This window comes from Kogia breviceps, chromosome 10 (assembly GCF_026419965.1).
Source record: "Kogia breviceps isolate mKogBre1 chromosome 10, mKogBre1 haplotype 1, whole genome shotgun sequence".
Classification (NCBI taxonomy): domain Eukaryota; kingdom Metazoa; phylum Chordata; class Mammalia; order Artiodactyla; family Physeteridae; genus Kogia; species Kogia breviceps.
In genome coordinates, this window is record NC_081319.1 from 36,591,033 (window position 1) to 36,612,351 (window position 21,319).

The window sequence follows — 21,319 nt, forward strand, 5'->3', positions numbered from 1 at the left end:
TGAGATATTGCAAGAGTTACCAAAATGTGACACAGAGACGAGAAGTGAGCAAATGCTGTTGTAAAAATGGTGCCGAAAGACTTGCTTGATTGAGAGTTGCCACAGACCTTTAATTTGTAAAAAATGAGTATCTGTGAAGTTTAATAAAGCAAAGTGAGGTAAAACAATGTATGCCTGTAATATTGCATTTGTATATGATGTATAGCAGTATATATTTATATTTGCAATAAGAATATTTAGCCAGATATCAGGAGATCTGAAGTCTCATCCTAGCTTACCTTGTGCTAGGACTGTGACTTTGAACAAGTCTTTTACTTCTGGGATTCCATTTCCTCCTACCTGAAATGGAAAGATTGAGTGGCTATACTTTTTTTTTTTTTTTTTTTTTGTGGTACATGGGCTTCTCACTGTTGTGGCCTCTCCTGTTGCGGAGCACAGGCTCTGGACGCTCAGGCTCAGTGGCCATGGCTCACGGGCCTAGCCGCTCTGCGGCGTGTGGGATCCTCCCAGACCAGGGCATGAACCTGTGTCCCCTGCATTGGCAGGCAGACTCTCAACCACTGCGCCACCAGGGAAGCCCTGAGTGGCTACTTTTGAAGCTTTCTTCTGACCCAGACATTTGCTGTGTTACTAAATCCTATGGTCACTGTGGTGACCGTAAGCTGTCTGGGATCAGCCCTGGTTTATCCTTTTCCACAGTCCCAGATTTTGGAGGAAAGCCTCCTGCACAGTAGAGGCTCAGAAATATTTGAGTTGTTTTGCTTGTTTTTTCTGCCTCGCCGTGTGGCATGTGGGATCTTAGTTCCCTGACCAGGGATGGAACCCGGTGTCCCTACAGTGGAAGCATGGAGTATTAACCACTGGACCACCAGCGAAGTCCCTGAGTGTTTCTTTTTAAGAAAAGAAAAAGAAAATGGTTGTTTCCTTTTTGTTAATTCAGCATTCTGATTTCAGCTGTCAGTTTTCTGAGTTTTTTTTAACCTTGTCTCTGGATAGGACTCCATCAAATTTGGTTGCAGCCAGGCTGACAGGTCCTTCGCACAGTAAAGGCAGCCTTGGTGAAGAGAGAAATCCCACTAACAAGTACTACCGGTGAGAGAGAGTGTGTTTAGTCTGAGAGCTGACCCATGTTTATGAGGATAAGCATGCTAGCATTTTCTTGATGACTATCTTGAAGTAATATTTTTGGGTGTAGTTGGGTTATTATGAGAATTTGTTGTCAAATATCTTACTTAAAAGGTATAGTAGGCCTGACCTCACCTCTGAGAAAACACTTAAGCAGAAGTTGTTTGTCAGGTAGAGTTTAATATTACCAGTAAAACGTGAGGTAAAATGCTGAAAGATTTTGTGTTCATAATAGAATTTTTTTTCATTGTAAAATCTGAGCATGTTTAGAATTAACCAGCAACTATGAATGAATCTTTATTTTTCATTAAAAAAGGAGGAGTAGTGCTGCATTTAAGTAAAAAACAAATTGCAAGTAGCCTGCTTTAGGCTTTCTACCACCACTGTCTCTTTTCTAAGGGAAAAAAATTATTCATCTTGATTAAGATTGATTGTGGGGAATATAAAAAGTACCAAGTAAATTGAGGAGGCAGTTGAATAGAAACTCTTTCTTTGATGTGAATGCCTTGTTAACAGATCCTACTTCCTATAAGTAACGAAATTATTATAACAACTTTCCCTGCCTTCTAATTGCTTGTTTTTCTTTGTAGTAATAAAAGAGCAGTCCAAGGGGGTCGTTTATCAGCAATTACCATGGCACTTCAGTATGGCTCAGAAAGTGAAGAGGACGCTGCTTTAGCTGGTAGGCATTAAGTTGTGACTAGTTAAGTGGCGTCTCAGTGGATCCTTCTGGTTAAGGAAAATTATAGTTATTTTGGTCTGGCTGGGAGTTTGTCTGTTTTTGGAGTACATACCTGTTTTGTTACATTTTAATTGCACTCTTGGTTGGCAAACTTATCAAGAGCTTATTACTACTTTATTTCATGTTAAAGCATGTATCAAAGTAAATAAATTCTTGTGCAAAATCAATTTGTTTGATAGCCTTAGCAGATTCTGGTTTCAAACCTATGATGATAGTGAGTGCTAGTGACACCATCAGGAAATCCCAGGGAGACATTCACATCATCTTAGATTTCCAGGCTTATATTATCAGTAGACTATAATTTTTTATCACCTAGAGCTTATGATTTAAAGATAGCTGTAAATTATGATCAGAGCAGCATTGTCATTTAAACAAGTGAAACAAAGGGCATTGGGCACTAGGAATCTGTGTAGAAGTACACAGTTCATAAAATAGTAATAAAGAACAGCTGTAGAGGTATATTTGATTTCATTGTCTTTCTCCTAAGTGTGATATAATATTTTTTTATTTTACTGTAAATATATTTTATATGTAGATATAAAATTCATTTTATGAAATTACTCTCAATTTTATAATCAGGTGTGACACGAGATTTTTCTAGCTATGTCTTATTTTCTACTAAGTCTATGGAATTTCCTTTTTAAAAAGATTAATTAATTAATTTATTTATTTATGGCTGCTTTGGGTCTTTGTTGCTGTGTGTGGGCTTTCTCTAGTTGTGGCGAGCAGGGGCTACTCTTCATTGTGGTGCTCGGACTTCTCATTGCAGTGGCTTCTCTTGTGGAGCACGGGCTCTAGGCGTGCCGGGGGCTCAGTAGTTGTGGCTCGCAGGTTGTAGAGCGCAGCCTCAGTAGTTGTGGCGCACGAGCTTAGTTGCGCTGTGGCATGTGAGATCTTCCTGGACCAGGGCTCAAACTCATGTCCCCTGCATTGGCAGGTGGATTCTTAACCACTGTGCCACCAGAGAAGTCCCAAGTCTATAGAATTTCATAATTACTCTAGACTGCTGGTGTATGAATTTAATTTTTTGACACATCTACAGAATTAAATTTTTTTAACTTAAATCGGTCCTTATCAAAAATTGAAAGAAAATTTATCTCTTTATTATCTTTGTTTTGTGCTAACTGTAAAAGTGACACACATATTATGTTTAGGTTTCCTTCTAACATTTGGTTACTTCATTAACCTTATAGTAGTATAACAGATTGAAGGAAGACCATACCACTTACAAAATTCTTAAAAAGCATTTATTTTATTTTTTCTAATAAATAGTACCTTTGTCACAAGAGGATTCTTAATTTAGTAACCTCAGGTATTAAGAAAACAAAATAGATGCCAATGAACTTTGTATGTAGTAGATCCTTCAGGCTGTTATTCAGAACCTGTTTATCCTTAATTTAGTTGAGGTTTTAATATATTTGGTTTTCTACTTCCTGCTCCTGGAAACAACTTAGGGGTAGGTACAGTGAAAATAGCAAAGAAAGGATAACTCATGATCTTGGAGCAACAAGAAAGAGCTGATGGAAAGAAGGCATAAGAATTCAAAGTGTGGCCTGGCCTCTTGAGGTGATTTGTTTTAGAGGCAAACCACACTGCATGTCCCTAAGGGGGTGGAGAAGAGCACCCATCCACAGTCACTATAAGAAGAGGAATGAAGTGAGCCATAGAAAAAGAATAAACAGATAAAGCTTGCAGTCTTCTCCCACCAACACAAAATAAGGCAAGAAGGCAAAAGGAAACATAGAAAAAGTGGGATGAATAGAGAAAAACAACTTCAAAAATTATATCAGAAATCAGTGTTAGTGGCCTAAATTTTCCAATTAAGACAGTTCCAGATTGTATATTTGAAAAATCAGGTTATATGCTAGTTACAAGAGATACATCTTCAATATAAAACTGTATACTGGAAAGTTGAATGTCAAAGGATGGAAAAAGATATACCTGGCAAATAATAACCAAAGGGTAGTTACATTGACTTCTCTTAAAATAGACTTTCAAACAATGCATTTCCAAAGATAAAATGGATTCACCTCATAATGATAAAAGGTTTATTGCATGAGGAAGATAAATTATAAAAGGGCTCAAAATACATGAAACAAACAGATGGAACTTCTTGGAGAAAGTGAAAACATTGGCCTTAGAGTGGGAGCCTGCTTCTCTCAAATGCTAGATAAACAGCCAAAACAGTGAAGACAGAGAAGACATGAATACGCTTCCTCACAAGTGTATTTGTTCCCTGTTGCTGCTAAAACAAAACAAATTACCACAAACTTAACTGGCTTAAAACCACACAAATTTATTCTCTTCAGTTCTGGATGTCAGAAGTCTAAAATCAGGTTGTTGGCAGGCTAGTGTTCCTTCTGGAGGCTTTAGGGGATAATACACTTCCTTGCCTTTTCCAGTTTCTAGAGCTACCTGTATTCCATGGTCCTTTCCTCTCCATTCAGAACACAGCACTCCAGTCTGCATCTGTCACCCCATCTCCTTCCTCCTTTGACCTTCTTGCCTGCCTTTGATAAAGACCCTTGGGATTATGTTTAGTACCCAGAGATTAATCCAGGATAATCTCCCACACTCAAAATTCCTCTCAATCATATCTGCAAAGTTTCTTTTGCCATATAAGGTAATATTCACAAGTTCTGTGGTTTAGGACATGGTTGTATGTGGGGACCTATTATTCAGCCTACCACAACAAGATGGTTATAACAGACAAGTATTCTACAATTAGAGAATACATGTTCTTCCCTGGTTCACATGGAATATTACAAAAATTGACCATGTACTTAGCCATGAAACAAATTTCAACAAATTTGAAAGATCGAGTATTATACAGACCATGTTTCTGAGCACAATGCAGCTATGACAGCAACTAATAATGAAAAGATATTCATTTTAAAAAATATTAATTTATTTATTTTGGCTGCTCCGGGTCTTAGTTACAGCACACGGATTTTCGCTACAGCATGCAGGCTCTTAGTTGTGGGATGCAGGCTCTTAGTTGTGGCATGCATGCATGCTAGTTCCCTGACCAGGGGTCGAACCTGGGCCCCTGCATTGGAAGCACAGGGTCTTACCAACTGGACCACCAGGGAAGTCCCAAAGATACAATTTTTTTTTTTTTTTTTTTTTTTTTTGGCGGTACGTTGGCCTCTCACCGTTGTGACCTCTCCCATTGCGGAGCACAGGCTCGGGACACGCAGGCTCAGTGGCCCCATGGCTCACGGGCCTAGCCACTCCGCGGCATGTGGGATCCTCCCGGACCGGGGCACAAACCCATGTCCCCTGCAGCGGCAGGCGGACTCTCAACCACTGCGCCACCAGGGAAACCCTACAATTTTTAAAAGGAGTAATTATAATAGAAGTTTAATTACTTGAAACTGAACAATAACAATAATGAAAATAATACATATCAAAACAGTGGGGGTGCAGTTACAGTGATACTTCAGAAGGAAATTTACAGGTCTGACTGCTTCTGTTTAGAAAGAAAAGCAGCTGAAAGTCAGTGAACTAATAAGCATCCAACATAAGTAAATAATAAGAAGAGCAGAGATGTTAGAAAAAAGAAGATAAAGAGCAGAAGTTAATTCATTAGAAGGGAAATCTATAATGGAAAAGGTCAGTAAAGTCAAAGTTTTTCTGTTACAGCGGTTAATAAAATAGGTAAATCTGTAGTGAGATTATCAAGAAAGAAACAGAAGGCACAAATAAAAAATATGAGGGGAGGGCTTCCCTGGTGGCGCAGTGGTTGAGAATCCGCCTGCCGATGCAGGAGACACGGGTTTGTGCCCTGGTCCGGGAAGATCCCACATGCCGCGGAGCAACTAAGCCCGTGAGCCATGGCCGCTAGGCCTGCGCGTCCGGAGCCTGTGCTCCGCAACGGGAGAGGCCACAACAGTGAGAGGCCCGCATACCGCAAAAAAAAAAAAAAAAAAAAAAAAAAAAAATATGAGGGGAAAGGGGGAGCATACAGAGAATAAAAAAAGAATGTAAGAACAGCATAATGCAAATAAATTTGAAAATTTAGATAAAATGGATAAATTCCTAGAAAATGATAAATGCCTAAAAACTGATTCAAGAATAAAAAGGCTGATTGGTTATATCACCATTAAAGAAATTAAATTACTAATTACAAATATTCCTGCATAGAAAACACCAGGCCAAACATTCAAGAAACAGAATTATACATAAACCACAGCAGTGAATAAAAAAGAGCAGTGAATCTAATCTAAAACCAAAACTAAACAAAATATAAACACACTGTATCTAGCAGTATATGTGAAAGATAATACATGATAACACAATTGGGTTTATTCCAGGAATACTAGGTTAGTTCAACATTAGAGAAAAGTATTATTCACTACATTGGTAGATTAAAGGAGCAAAACCATACTATTGGCTTAGCAAATGCATTTGATTAATGCTTCAGTTCCCATTCATGATAAAAGCTTAGCAAACTAAGAATAGAAGGGGATCTTTCCTAACTTGATACAGGGCATCTCCAGTTTCATTGGAGAAGTATTTGTAGCATTCCCCCTACCATAAGAAAGTTAAGAATGTTGTTACCTCTTGGTCAAAGTACTAGGCAGCACACACTGATAACAGTGAAGTTATAAGGATCAGAAAAGAAGGATTTATAAGGATTGCAGTTGATGGATTATTTTTTGAGTTTTCTAGTTAAAAAACTACAGATAAATTATTAGAATTAATAAGAATAATAAAATGCTAATGTAAGATTAATATACAAAAATCTACTTTGGACTTCCCTGGTGGTCCAGTGGTTAAGAATCCATCTCCCAATGTAGGGGACATGGGGTCAATACCTGGTCCAGGAAGATCCCACATGCTGCAGGGCGACTAAGCCTGTGCGCCACAACTACTGAAGCCCATGTGCTCTGGAGCCCGTGTGCCGCAGCTACTGAGCCCACATGCTGCAACTGAAGCCCGCGCGCCTAAAACCCTGCTCCACAAGAGAAGCCACCGCAATGAGAAGCCCATGCATCGCAATGAAGAGTAGCTCCAGCTCCCCACTACTAGAGAAAAGCTCACACGCAGCAACAAAGACCCAGCACAGCCAAAAAAAAAAGAGAGAAAAAAGAAAAAAAACTCCTTCATTTTTGGAATCAGCCATAAAAAGAAAATGTAAATTTTTAGAAAGATACAGTTTACAGTAGCAATAAAACATATACCTAGGTTTAAATTCAATAAAAGATGTGCAAGAGCTTTATGAAAAGATTCGAGGTAATGGAGTCAGAAAAGACTACGTAGTTTCAAATTCTGTCTTTCCTTCTAGCTCCATGACTAAATCCAAATCCCTTCTCAACTGCTTTACAGGCTCGCTGACTTTGGCCACTCTTCAGCTCCTCATGCCCAGTTTTCTCATTTGGAAAAGAAATGACAATACCTGTTCTGTGTGGTGATGTTAGGATTACCTGAGGGTGGTGCTTATCAAGCTCTTAATAAATAACTAAGTACTTAATAAGTGATTATCATACTTACATGGGAGCACATAGTGATTTTGGTTATCCTGATCCCTTAAGAAAAAATCTAAATCAGGTCGTTATATACTGTTTAAGAGTTCAGAGAAATGAGCAATATATTGTATTTCTATAGAAGTGATTACACGTTTTGTTTTGGTTTTCTTATGATTAGCTTCTACCTGAAAATTTTCTCAATAAAGGAAAACATCATTCCTAAGGGATGCTATAGATCAGTGGGGCAAAGTCAAAGAGACTTAAAGGTAAATCAAATCTGTCAGTATCTGCCCCGTCTACATTTATACTATCCTAAGCTACATGCTGTCACTTTAGTTCTGAGATCTGAGAATGGCTACTTGGTCCTTTTCTTGTCCAAGCACACATAAGCAAGGAGTCTCAGAAGATGGCAGAGAAACTATTTTGTAACCTTTTAAAGATGGTATAACTTTTACTATGTAACATTCTATTCTATTTCTGTGTAACATTTCTGTGAGTAAACATACAATTTTACTAAGCATTACTAACAGCATCTTTATGAAGCCTAGAGACTATTCTTTTAAAACAACTATTCTCAAACATATAAAACACAGTATTCTCAAACATATATAGCATAATCTGGAAGGTTGTTAAACGAGCTTAAAAAGATGTTTGTTTCTTCCCCTTATAAATATCGTTTTTTAACATCTTTATTGGAGTATAATTGCTGTACAGTGTTGTGTTAGTTTCTGCTGTCCCTTATAAATATCTTTTATGTCTTTGTAGCTGCACGTTACGAAGAAGGAGAGTCGGAAGCAGAGAGCATTACTTCATTTATGGATGTTTCAAATCCTTTTTATCAGCTTTATGACACAGTTAGGAGCTGTCGGAATAACCAAGGGCAGCTAATAGCTGAACCTTTTTTCCATTTGCCTTCAAAGAAAAAATACCCTGATTATTATCAGCAAATTAAAATGCCCATATCACTACAACAGATCAGGTAAGGTATCTTCTACATTACTCAGTATAAATCTGTTTTCTTGGGATTGAGCCTGCACATGTAGCTTCCTTTCTAAAATGGATAAAGATAATAAAGGTAAAAATGTTTTTCACATGTCTAAAGTGTGCTTAAATATCACTCCTATATAAAAGTGAGAAATAAATTTGATTAACTACAAATGATGTTCTTTGTACTGCAGTAGAGTCAAGAGGCAAATAAAAGATGTCCCAGCTAGGCATTTTTGTGTCAGATTATGAATTATAAAAAGTCATGCAGCTCAGAATTTATGTGCAAGAATTTCTCTTCTTATACCTTTCATCAATATTTTAATTACAACAGTTTATCTGCATTTAAATTTTGTATCTGTAGTTAAACCTCCAGAATAAGCATTGTCAGGTCTTAGAGAACTCATTAGCTGAAACAATACCTGAGAGATGGTTCATCGTGGTTTCCCGTTTCTGTTTAAAAAATGTTAAAATGATCATTGGGAATTCAGCCAGACAAAATACTTGAACCACCACAATATTAACAATAGTAGGAAATAAATAATGTTATAAAATATGTTGTTTTGTGACTCTTACAATGTGGGTTAGGTTTTGTAGTATACCCAGATAGAGGCAAGACGCAAGTAAAATTATCTTAAATGGGCAAGGTCAGAGTAAGCTGGTGTTTAAATGATGTTTTCATGGCAGATAACTAACTTTCCATACAGTCGGAATTAAAATCCTTGTACTTGCTGGATTCTAGGAATAAGGTTGCCTAACGTATGTTTTGTGGTTTTGCATTTGTAACGTCTGTTCTCCTTATTTGATCAGTAAAGTTTTATGGTGTTTTTATTTAATCCATACTTTGGAGGTTTTGTACATGAGTAGGTTATAGAAAATTAGTTTATTTGGCCTTCTTAAAAATAACATGGAGGGACTTCCCTGGCGGTCCAGTGATTAAGAGTTGGCACTTCCATTGCAGGAGCACGGGTTTGATCCCTGGTCGGGGAACTAAAGCTCCTGCATGCTGTGTGGCATGGCCAAAAAATAAAATAAAAATGAACAATAACATGGAAATTAAGGCTTTTTTTTTTTTTTTTTTTTTTTTTGTGGTACGCGGGCCTCTCACTGTTGTGGCCTCTTCCGTTGTGGAGCACAGGCTCCGGACGCACAGGCTCAGCAGCTATGGCTCACGGGCCCAGCCGATCCGCGGCATGTGGGATCTTCCTGGACAAGGGCATGAACCCATGTCCCCTGCATCGGCAGGCGGACTCTCAACCACTGAGCCACCAGGGAAACCCAGGAGGTTCCTTTTTAATTGATTGATTTTTGTCCTTAGTTTCTTTTCTCCCTCAGTCTTTTAAAATTCAGTCTAATTAAGTAGATTAGTTCAAAAGAAGGCAAATCCTCAGCCAGCCCAATCACCTGCCTGCAACCTTCTTCCAAGTTCGACTTTTCTAACATAAGCTTTACTTTGTATAGGGACTTTATGAGAGTTGTTGTTAGTAATAGCCTTAGTGTCTGAGACAGCTGTCGGAATTCTTAAGACTTAGGCTAAGTAAAAACTTCAATATTAAGCCATTGTAATTAATTACAAATGTTTGTATTGGAGGAGGAGTAGTGGAGGTACTCTGACATATCTGCCTCACATTTATCATCTTAAGACTGCTCTTCAGGGAATTCCTCGGTGGTCCAGTGGTTAGGACTCAGCGCTTTCACTGCTGGGGCCGGGTTCAATCCCTGGTTGGGGAACTAAGATCCCGCAAGCTGCGCAGCGAAGCCAAAAAACAAAAAGGACCGTTCTTCATTGCCCATATGCAACTCGCCTGGAGGTTAAATGTGTATTATTCGAAACGCTCCTTCATGGAGTTGCCAGTACTTTCTCTTTTCTTTAACCCTCAACAAGTGGAATGGCCTCTTATTTTCTAAAATGTGTAGATCACCATGATTCTTCATTAAGGTAGCTTAAAACCTCCCTGATTTTTATCTCTTCCTAGGGTTTACATGTTAGCCACTAACAGGATTTTTCTCTTAGGATTTTTGCTAATATGTTTGCTTTGTAATTGACCACCTTACTAGGTTCTCTTATTACTTCTTGTAGTGTTTTATTCTTTTGGATTTTCAGTTAAATTGTCATATTGTCTAAATGGTGCTTTTGCTTCTTCACTCTGTATTTTGAAATTGTCACTTCTAGGCCTCTAATCAGTATCACTGGTAAAGATACCTTGTAGTGCTTGTCAGGATTTTTGCACTGGACTTTCAGGAAGTGTGTTTCATAATTTTCATAATGGAAGATTCTAGCCATGTGTTTGTCTTTCACAGAACAAAGCTAAAGAATCAAGAATATGAAACTTTAGATCATTTGGAGTGTGATCTGAATTTAATGTTTGAAAATGCCAAACGCTATAATGTTCCCAACTCAGCCATCTACAAGCGAGTTCTAAAACTGCAGCAAGTCATGCAGGTATGATTTCTTGGCTTTGCTAAGTTGTTGTATGTATAATTGAAATAGTTTTACACATTTTGAGTGTGTTCTTTTAAGATAACGTGATTTCCCTCCAGCTATATCACGTCATTCATTTCAGCCACAAGTACCGCTGAATATGTTTTTAAGAGTTTTCAGGACCATGTAGAGTAAAAATAATAGTTTAGACTGGTTTAACTTTGTGAGTGGAAGAAGCAGGGATTTGTCACTGGGGAGTAATTTTAGGGATGTCAGGAAATTTCCCTCTAGTCACAGATGATACTCTGTCATTTAGGTTTTATTTCTTTGGTTCTAGACTCTGTTTCTGTTAAGGTAGCATTGGTCCTAGGAAAAGGGACATCTTAAGGCTAATTATCATTGTACAGTGTCCATGAGTTTATTGAATCCTTTCTGAGAGCACACCTTGGAACGCATCTGAGGCCATGGGTCTTTTAATATTTATATATTCTAGAAGTGTTTGGCAGAGTGAGCTTGACTCCCAGGGTCTGCTCTGTTTTAGGCAAAGAAGAAGGAGCTTGCCAGGAGAGATGACATTGAGGATGGAGACAGCATGATTTCTTCAGCAACCTCTGATACTGGTAGTGGCAAAAGAAAAAGGTAGATACTATTTCTTCAGCAACCTCTGATACAGGTAGTGCCAAAAGAAAAAGGTAGATACTCTTCTTGTAGCTGGAGACATCTTATCTTCTCAGTTTCTTTTTATTTTGTTTTAGATTTAAGTGCAGAAAAATGTTTCTTTAAGCTGTCAAGTATGAATTATCTTATAAGCTTTAATTATTTTATAACATTTAAAAATTCATTTGTAAATTGTATGATTAGTGCTTTTTTTGTACCATATTAGCTTTAGATAACATAGATAAAAATAACTACTTACGTAGCTTGGCAAAACATGTTATTCTTTTTGCTGTCCAGGTTATTTTGTTTTAATGTGGCATTTAAGAATGCCCCTTAAATCTAATTTAGGTAATTTCTACATGGTGAATTACCAAAAAAAATCAGTACTACCACTGTAGTGAAGTAAGTCATTATTCTTACCCGTTTGTTTTTCCTTGTTAATCTGATCTTTATTTGCCATTTTAAGGATGTCAGATTGTAAAATACCAACTCATAACTTCTTGTAGTTCATAAAAGGTTAAGCTAGATATTTGGTTTTCTTTTCTTTCTAACCTTTCTGTCAACTTCCCTAACCCTTCCTTTTCCTCACGGGTTTTATGGAGGGGGGCCTTACTGTGAGATTCTGAAGCTGGGCTCCTGTAAAGAATCATGCAAGACCATCTCTTTTGTCTGCGCCTCCCACATGGAGTTTCTCTGGCCTGATCTTGGTGGAACACCGTATTCTTCCTCAGCCTTAACTGTCTCACCATCTTTGTAACAGCAGGGAGGATACCTTAAACAAGGAATAAGCTCCATCACTAATAGCAGGGCTTGACAGATTCAAAATTGAGTGAAGAAATCATTAGTAACTATTAATACAGTTCTGTTCATGTATTAGTAGATCCACTGAGACCTGAGGATTTTAAAAAGTGGTTTAGAAAAGACAAGCTGTCTTGTCTTTCCCTATAAATAGCATTTGGGAAATTTTTTTTAGCTATGAAAATAACTTTGCTATGCTGTGCCAAGGTAACTAAATTGATTGGTGTGCCCTGAGATGTGAGTCTCCTCCATTACTGGCCTATGAATTTCATCCTTCCAAGTTCTTAATTCCTTGTTATACCAGGGACAACGGAGGAAAAATGTGAAACCAGATCAGAGGCATCAAATCAAGAACATCTTTGAGTGTAATTATATAACTACTACAGCATCACCTGTGTTTTCCAGATCAGTCACCAATCAAAGATAAAAACTTCTCAGGCAAAAGAAGGTAATGGAGGCAAAAGTGATGGTACAGTTAGTGCCAACACTGAATGAAAAGAGAGATCTTAAACTAGTTGAGTGTTAAGAAAACAGTTCCAAGGACACATTAGCCCAGGCCAGAGCCTTAAAAACATATCTGTGGCTTGTACTTTGTGGGTCAACCCAAATAGATTAAATGAAAGTTATTGTTCTAAAACCTCCCATAAAAAGAAAAGCATTATGTTCTTGAAATAATAAAATCCCACTTTAGACAAAAAGTCTTTTTGTGCACAGGTTTCTTAGGAAGTGTTTTGTTTAATGAAGTGAAAAATACAAGTAAGAGAAGAACAAATATAAAACATAGCTAAAGCAATAAAATAACATGTCTGGATTTGAAATACAGGCATGAGCACACGTTAAGAGGTTGACAGGGCTTCCCTGGTGGTGCAGTGGTTGAGAGTCCTCCTGCCAATGCAGGGGACACGGGTTCGTGCCCTGGTCCAGGAAGATTCCACATGCCGCAGAGCGGCTAGGCCCGTGAGCCATGGCCGCTGAGCCTGCACGTCCGGAGCCTGTGCTCCGCAACGGGAGAGGCCACAACAGTGAGAGGCCCACGTACCGCAAAAAAAATTAAAATAAAAATAAAGAGGTTGACAGGAGCAAGTCCTGTGCTTTGGACTGTGACAAAGGAAATAACATAACCAGCCTTTTAGAAGGTAGTAATGTTAAGAGGTTTTGGTAATAAGAAACAGACTTCTCCAGAATTCAGGCAAACATGACAGCCTAGTAGGTTAAGTTAAGCTTATCCAGAGAAGTCAGGGCCAAGTTTTCAAGTACCACTTGACTTGACTCCTAAGTATTGTGTATGATTCTGTCTTTGCCTTATTTTTTTCATATCAAAGATTGTGAGAAAAATTACTGCGGATATGTTCTCTTCATTCTGGGAATGTATTCTTTTCCCCAAACCCTTTACCCAAAAATCCACCTGCTATCTTCCATTGAAATGTTCCAAGTATTCTTAAAACCTTTTATCCTTTGGATTGAATAATCCTCTTTTTTCTCAACCGTATTTGGTTTGTACATGACCTCCAATGTTGCTTGTTTCGTTGCTCTTCACATGTAATGTTTGTTTCTGCTTTCCCAGGAACACTCTTGACAGTGAGATGTTGGGTCTCAGGAGGCTATCCAGGTGTGCAGTCCTTTTTTATGCATAAACATATTTTTTAAAGTGTAACTTTTATGGCATGGTCAGTACTGATTAGGTGAAAAGTGCAGTCTTAAGCATGTGAATAATGGTTTTTATTTGGATGCCAGTTTATTTTATGAGTAAAGAAAGCAGTATAGTTTAGAAGTATAGTTAATAAAATGAGAATTAGCCTAGGTATATTCAGGAGCTGTAATTTGTTGCCAGCTTTGCCAGGAGCAGTAAGCCCCCACAGCAGTCATTGTGGCTGTGCTTCTGCAGCAGAGGTAGAGAGGCTGAGAATATGGTAGCATTGCCAGTGTCCAGGGCCTGGCGGGTGCTGATTGTCTTTTACAGATTGGGGGATGGTGGAGGGATCATAATCAGTGTTGACAATCCAAGTGATGTCAGTCTGTGTTGGCACCTATGCATTGGGTTAGTGCTTCTTGAGCATAAATACATTCTTCAGTCTCTGATCTTGTCTATGTTTTATTTCTTTAAAAACATCCATTCTTTTGCATGTTACTTATGATTTTTAAAAACAGCCCATAAGTTGCCATATTATGGTCCTAGTAATCATTGTGTGGTGCTTTTATTTTCACCTTTGCCATCTGGCATCCATGGAGTGTCAGTTGTTTGCAGAACACCAGACTCTGCTCACAGGTCATAAAGGAGAACGTTTTGTCATCACCTCTACCTTCCAGGAATTTATTGGCCAGGAAAAGAAGCAGGTTAAAAACAAATGAACTTATGTGTGATCACTGTAGTAGAATAATTGTTTAAGGTACACAGTTGTATAATTGTATGGAAGTGTTGTGTGATTGCCCAAATAGCTTTAGGAAATGTGATTTCCCTCTCATGATTTTTCTTAAAAGTTAGATGTTCTGAAGTTATCTTTATGTTGCTACCATATGTAGTCCACTCTACAAAATAACTGTATTATTATCTTCTTCCTAATATTTTCCTTAAGAAAAGTTTTCTTAGTTAGATAGTAAACTTAAGGAAAAGACAATGGATTGTATTTCTTTTATATCATTCATAGTATATGGCACTGGTTCTGGGTAGTAGTAGAAGAAATAGAAATGTGGGGCATCGTGGAGTAGTGTTATAACCCCGAGCTCTAGAGCCTTACTGCCCAAGTTCAAATCCCAGTTGTTCTTATCAGCTGTGTTCTGAGCCTCATCTCAATTTCCTCATCTGAAAAAGGAGTTGATGACATTACCTGTATAGGATTGCTGTGAAGACCTGATTGCTTAGTATGTTTAAAGCCCATGGAACTGGGCCTGGATGCAGTGAGTACTCACTAAATGTACTCATTCTGATTATTTTCTGGCAGTATTTCCTGCTGGCATCAAGACATGGTAGATTTCATTTTGTTTTTAGTCAGATGTTACTAGTCTGGGAAACGCCTTAAAAAGGTGAGTAAAAAAGTCCTTGAAGACTTGAAGATGAAATATAGAAAACCTTGTAAAAGAAAGAACCTTTGGTTTTACTTAGCTTCACAGCAAGCACCACTGAAGGGTTAGGGCCAGGGAGTTAAATGCTGGGAAACTTTGAAGCCTGTGAGCAGGGTTGACTTTGATTAGAGAGGCCCTTGGTAGGAGCTAACTTTTTATCATCCACTTGCATGGTAAAAGCAGTCTGGTGATTATCAGCTGATTCAAGTCTCAGTTCTGATTAGTCACTTTATGGCCTTAGGTATTCACTTGAGTCTCTAAGCCTCTGTTTTTATATCTGCAAAGTTGGGATAATAATTGTACCTGGTTCTCAGAGTTTGAAGATTAAATGATAGTGCTTAGCACAGTCCCTGGCATGTGGTAGAAGTGTTAGCTGTAACTATAAATAGGAATCTTGTGTGTATATCCAAATACATAATAAATAATAGCTTCATAGGAAGAATAATGATGAGGACATTTGAGAAACTGGTCAGCCACAAACTACGAAGGTTAGGACTAACACCATGGCATGAAAAATTAAAAAGAAAGATCAGATCTAGAAGCGCTATGGAGGTCCTCTAGGACTTGGTGATAAACTAAAAGAAGCAAAAAGTGACATTGGTTTCAGTGTTTTAGGCTGGGTTTAGGGGTCAGGTGGTGGTCCTGGAAAATCAGGGATTCAGTGCGAAGCCCCTACTAGCTCATAATCTTCGTGCAAATTAGAAAAAGCACCCATTTCTCTTGACTTTCATTTATTGGAAAATTGCTGTAATATACTGATTTTGTTAGCACAGAACCAATTATGGCCCATCTCCTGTAAACTTCTAAAACTGTATATTTATTATGTGTCTGTGACCTGAATTGACATCCCCTTAAGTATGGCACCCTTAAGTGCGTAATGATAAACAACCTTGGTTTTGAACCCCCTTAAGATGTATTTATCGAAGTATCGTCACAGGTGCTAATTAAAAAAGAATGAGTCTGCAAGGTCTGGGATTTAATTTTATGCACCTTTCCCAAAATAGGGACAAGTGAACAAACTGTTTATAGTTACTAGTCTGAGGGAGGAAGAGAGGATGAATAGAGGGATTCAAAGAAGAATCTTAAAAATCAAAGTGACATTGAAAACAGTAACCAGAAAGTATCACATAGGGAAATATGGTAGCTGTCTTTCAAAGTTACTTTCAAAAGTGTGGGTATAATAAGGTTCAACATCATATTGGAAAAGGATAAAGTAAATATACCAGCCACCCAAGCTAATACAGTTATAAAAGAATATGGGGCTTCCCTGGTGGCACAGTGGTTGAGAGTCCACCTGCCGATGCAGGGGACACGGGTTCGAACCCCGGTCCAGGAAGATCCCGTGTGCTGTGGGGCGGCTGGGCCCGTGAGCCATGGCTGCTGAGCCTGCGCATCCGGAGCCTGTGCTCCGCAACAGGAGGGGCCACAGCTGTGAGAGGCCCGCGTAACGCAAAAAAACAAAAAACAAAAAGAATATGAAGTTTAGCTCTGAGTTTTTTCTGACAGATTAAAAGTAATGGGCCTGTGGGTCTCAGTCTCAAAGGCAATGTAAGGATCTGGAAAAATGTAAACAAAATAACAAAACTGGATTAGTTCAGAGAAGATTGTTTGACTCTAATGACAAAAGTTTTGCTTGTCTTTGAGGGTGGAAACCAGTTACATATCACTCTCTTGAAGTGAATGATACAAATGGAGAAAGGATACTATAAGTGTTACAAGTCCTAAAGCAGTAAATTTCAGTTATTAGACCAGTTACCAAATTCTGTGATATCAAATTCAGGTTCTGAAATTTTTCTTTAGAGCCTTCTTGAAGTCTAAAGTCATCTGTGTTCTAATCTCTGCTCAAATGTAGAGCTCTGTGATGTTGGAGCTTTGTCCTGCATTCCCCTTTTATTATTCACTTGCTAAAGTCCTGGACTGAGAGAGTTCTTGCTCTCACATCATCCCCTCAGGATATGCAGGTGTTCAGGAGTGGTTGTCATAGGAGATGGGACACTTCTCTTTGTGTTTGTTTGTTTAAGGGAGAACTGTTAGTAAGGAATCAGCAGTTTTATTCCACTTTTGCTCTGTTCTTAAAAAATATATTTCAGTTGATAACAGAATTTCATTTTCTTTGGCATTAGACAAGATCTTTTTTCAAGCATTGCATTTCCTAAATATTCTAAACACGTTTGTCTGGTGTTCTTGGGGGGTGCTCCTGCCAGAGTCACTGTGTTTTAACTATTTTGAAAAATTTCCTAATATTTGCTTATAGCTTCCAGCATGTTTACTGTGTTTGTGCCATACATAATCAATACATTATGAAGCACCTGCCCACAAGATTAATTTGTTTTATTTGGTGTTCATCCTTATATCAAGAAAACTGAACCTGTTCTCATTTTCCCCCTTTTCTCCCTCCCCCCTCAACAGTAAAAAGAACATTAGAAAGCAGCGAATGAAAATCTTGTTCAATGTTGTTCTTGAAGCTCGTGAGCCAGGTTCAGGCAGAAGACTTTGTGATCTATTTATGGTTAAACCATCCAAAAAGGACTATCCTGATTATTATAAAATCATCTTGGAGCCAATGGACTTGAAAATAATTGAACATAACATCCGCAATGACAAATATGCAGGGGAAGAGGGAATGATAGAAGACATGAAGCTGATGTTCCGGAATGCCAGGCACTACAACGAGGAGGGCTCCCAGGTGAGGACGTGTGGGAATCCTGGAGTAGGTACATTTTCTTTTGATCTTGAGAGACCAGGTCTAGAGGCCTAACTTAGGTTGCTCTTCTCAGTGACTAGCTTAATATTTTGTCTTTTCTTAATTATTTAGAATGGGAGGCAGGACACTATAAAGGTTACAGGTTTATACTCTGTACAGTTGTCCCTCAGTATCAGGGGTGGGGAATTGCTTCCGGGACCCCTGCAGATACCAAAATCCACAGATGCTCAAGTCTCTTATATAAAATGGCATAGTACAGTCGACCCTGCGAATCCCATGGGTTCCATATCCATGGATTCAGAGCATCAAGTGTAATCTGACATCCTAGATTTGAATCCTGCTTTGCCAATCCCTGTGTAAGTAAATTATCTTTTCTGAGCCTCATCTGTAAAGTGGAGATAATAGCCTTACTTGCATCAGGGTTATTATAGGATTTAAATGAGATAATATTTACAGAGCATGTAGCACAGTGCCTGGTATTCAAACACTCAAATGAAAGCCAAGGACAATAAAATCTTTCATCTTCATTATTACTATTATCCTCAGTAGCTATACTTCTCTAAGGATAGTCCAGAAAATTGTATAATTATATAAATATCAGGATATTCCCAGTAATACACCTTTGAATAATTGATTTTGTTATGAAGCATCTTGATTTTCAGTTCTTTGTCAGTAAAGCTAAGATACATTCTTCCTTTCATATTTTTTTTTCTATTTCATGTCCTTTATTTAATTTTTTAAATTGAAGTATAAGTGACATGTTTCAAGTGTACAACATAGAGATTTGATATTTATATATATTGCAAAATGATCATTGCAGTAAGTCTAGTTAACATCCATCACCATATGTAGTTACAAATTTTTTTTGTGATAAGAACTTTTGAGATCTATTCTCTTAGCAACTTTCAAATATGCAATACAGTAGTATTAACTATAGTCACCGTACATTACATCCCCATGACTTATTTATTTTATAACTGGAAGTTTGTACCTTTGACCTCCTTCATTCATTTTGCCCGTCCCCCACCCCCACCTCAGGCAGCCACCAATCTGTTCTCCATATCTATGAGCTTGGGTTTTTTTGGGGGGTGGAGTGTTTTTAGATTCCATATAAGTGAGATCATACAGTATTTGTCTTTCTCCATCTTAACTTATTTCACTTAGCATAATGCCCTCAAGATTCATCCACCTTGTCGCAAATGGCGAGATTTCATTTTTTTATGGCTGAATAATATTCCTGTGTGCGTGTGACATTTTCTTTATCCATTCATCCATTGATGGATGCTTAGATTATTTCCTTATCTTGGCTATTGTAAATAATGCTGCCGTGAACATGTATTGGGGGTACATAGATCTTTTCTGAGTTTTCTTTATCTACTTTAAATCTCCCAGAAATAAAAGTACATTTTCAAATTGTATATTTCCTTTCTTATACTGTTAGATTTCAATAGAAAATAAAGTAGGCACTGAGGGTGCTTGTGATCAAAGAAATGGTTCTCTTCTGTCATAGGGGTTTACACTGTCCTCAGTGTCATTGGCCAATGTGCCACTTGTCTGCCACTGATAAAGAAAAAAGCCACCCTTAAGAGAGGTTGTCAAAGAAGAGAGGTCAGTTATTCTCTCAGCCCCTCTGCTCTGGGGGCAGTCAGGGAGGAGAGCCTTTGTGGGGGGAGTGGGAGGAGGCAGCTATGGGGGCGAAACAATTGGGTGCGTAACCTTGTCCTTGGCTCTGTGTTACCACCTTTGGCCCAGTCTTCACAGAGAGAGAGCCTCAGCAGGGATTGTTGCTTTTCACAGATCAGATTCCAGGCTGTGAACGCACACTGGTGTTAAATCCCTTCTAATGTTTGAGATGTTTCTCTCCAACTATCAGATCTTTTTTTTTTTTTTTTTTAACATCTTTATTGGAGTATAATTGTTTTACAATAGTGTGTTAGTTTTTCCTTTACAATAAACTGAATCAGTTATACATATACATATGTATCAGATCTTTTTAATTTTTAATTTCCATTGAGCTAAGTCTGCTACCTTGAGGGTCCAGTGCAAGAGAAATTTATGAAGAAACAACACATGTAAATATATTTCAGAACTTCTGCAAAAACTTGGAATGATTCTAGTACAGTAGTTCTCAAACTTTAGCCTGCATGGGTGCACATTAGAGTCACCTGGAAAACTTTAAACAAAAAAACAGTTGAGGCTGAGGCCCACCCCATGGAGATGTGACTTTGTTGCTCTGTAGTGATCTCAGGCTTTATTTCTTTAGTTCTCAACTATCCTAACTTGTATTTTTAAAACTTCTTTATGGATGTATATTATATATACTTCAGTAGAAAGCTTCTTAGAAAAATAATTTTATTTGTAATTAAATATAGGTGTACAATGATGCACACATCCTGGAGAAGTTACTCAAGGATAAAAGGAAAGAGCTGGGCCCACTGCCTGATGATGATGACATGGCTTCTCCCAAACTCAAACTGAGTAAGGCAGCCTTACACTTCATTGTTCAGTTCAGTCCATCAAGGATAGATTGCTGATTTACTGAAATAATATTTAATTAATTGGTGAATATAATTGAACTTGCACTCCAGCATGGAGTTTCTTGCTTCCTCTCAAGCACTGTCTTCCGTATTTTAAGTAACATAAAAGCATGTGAGGAATAGAAGCATATAATGTCAAAGGTTTTGCTTTCTTGAATGCCGTGGACATTTTGTAGACGTTAAATAGGAAGAATAGATATTTTTTCTACATGTGATGCCTGGAAGAGTATAGTGGCAGATTTTATTTTCTTTCTTTCTTTTTTTTTTAATGTTTGTTTGCTGATTACTAGAATTAAAAATGAGTCCTAGTAGTTCCTCCTAGACAGAATTTGAGAGGTTAGAGATGTCTAGCCACTGTACTGTAAGTTAACTTGGCTGTCTTTTGAGTGTAGTCTGTGGATGGTTGTTTGGTTGAAAACTGTGAGAGAGAAGAGAGACAGCAAAAACAATTAGTACCATTGGGCTAAAGAAGAGGTTTCTGCCTTATTTAAAATATGTAAGTAAAATAAATACCAAGCAAACGACAGTGGTGTTGTCAAATATTCTTTAGAGTCATATTTGCTGAAAAGGGAAAAAACAAACAGACCCTGATTTTTTATATGAAATGACTGTAAACTGAATTTACAGTAGCTTTGGGTATGATTTATTGCTAAGTGATCATTCCTTTTTGTCAAGGCATTCATTTATCTCTTCGTGGAATTGTAAAAGCATACAGAAGTTTTGCAGAAATGAAAACCTTCTAATTTATAGGGATATAATGCCTTTTAAAACTAGAATTCATTTTACAAGTTGAGTTAGGAAACTAATGACAGATAGATA

At 37.9% G+C, this 21,319-nt stretch overlaps 1 protein-coding gene across 30 annotated transcripts in view; it reads left to right on the forward strand.

The window, feature by feature from the left end:
• PBRM1 (polybromo 1) overlaps positions 1–21,319 on the forward strand; it is a 105,402-nt gene that overhangs the window by 28,404 nt on the left and 55,679 nt on the right. For 16 of the 30 annotated variants that reach the window (XM_067043933.1, XM_067043951.1, XM_067043936.1 and 13 more), the window contains 7 exons: positions 997–1,092; positions 1,716–1,807; positions 8,104–8,317; positions 10,624–10,765; positions 11,286–11,383; positions 17,669–17,945; positions 20,336–20,441. In XM_067043933.1, the coding sequence (XP_066900034.1) occupies positions 997–1,092; positions 1,716–1,807; positions 8,104–8,317; positions 10,624–10,765; positions 11,286–11,383; positions 17,669–17,945; positions 20,336–20,441 (1,025 nt within the window). Of the gene's footprint in view, positions 1–996; positions 1,093–1,715; positions 1,808–8,103; positions 8,318–10,623; positions 10,766–11,285; positions 11,384–13,763; positions 13,809–17,668; positions 17,946–20,335; positions 20,442–21,319 lie in introns of all 30 variants that reach the window. The other 14 variants (XM_067043934.1, XM_067043921.1, XM_067043935.1 and 11 more) reach the window with 1 other exon arrangement.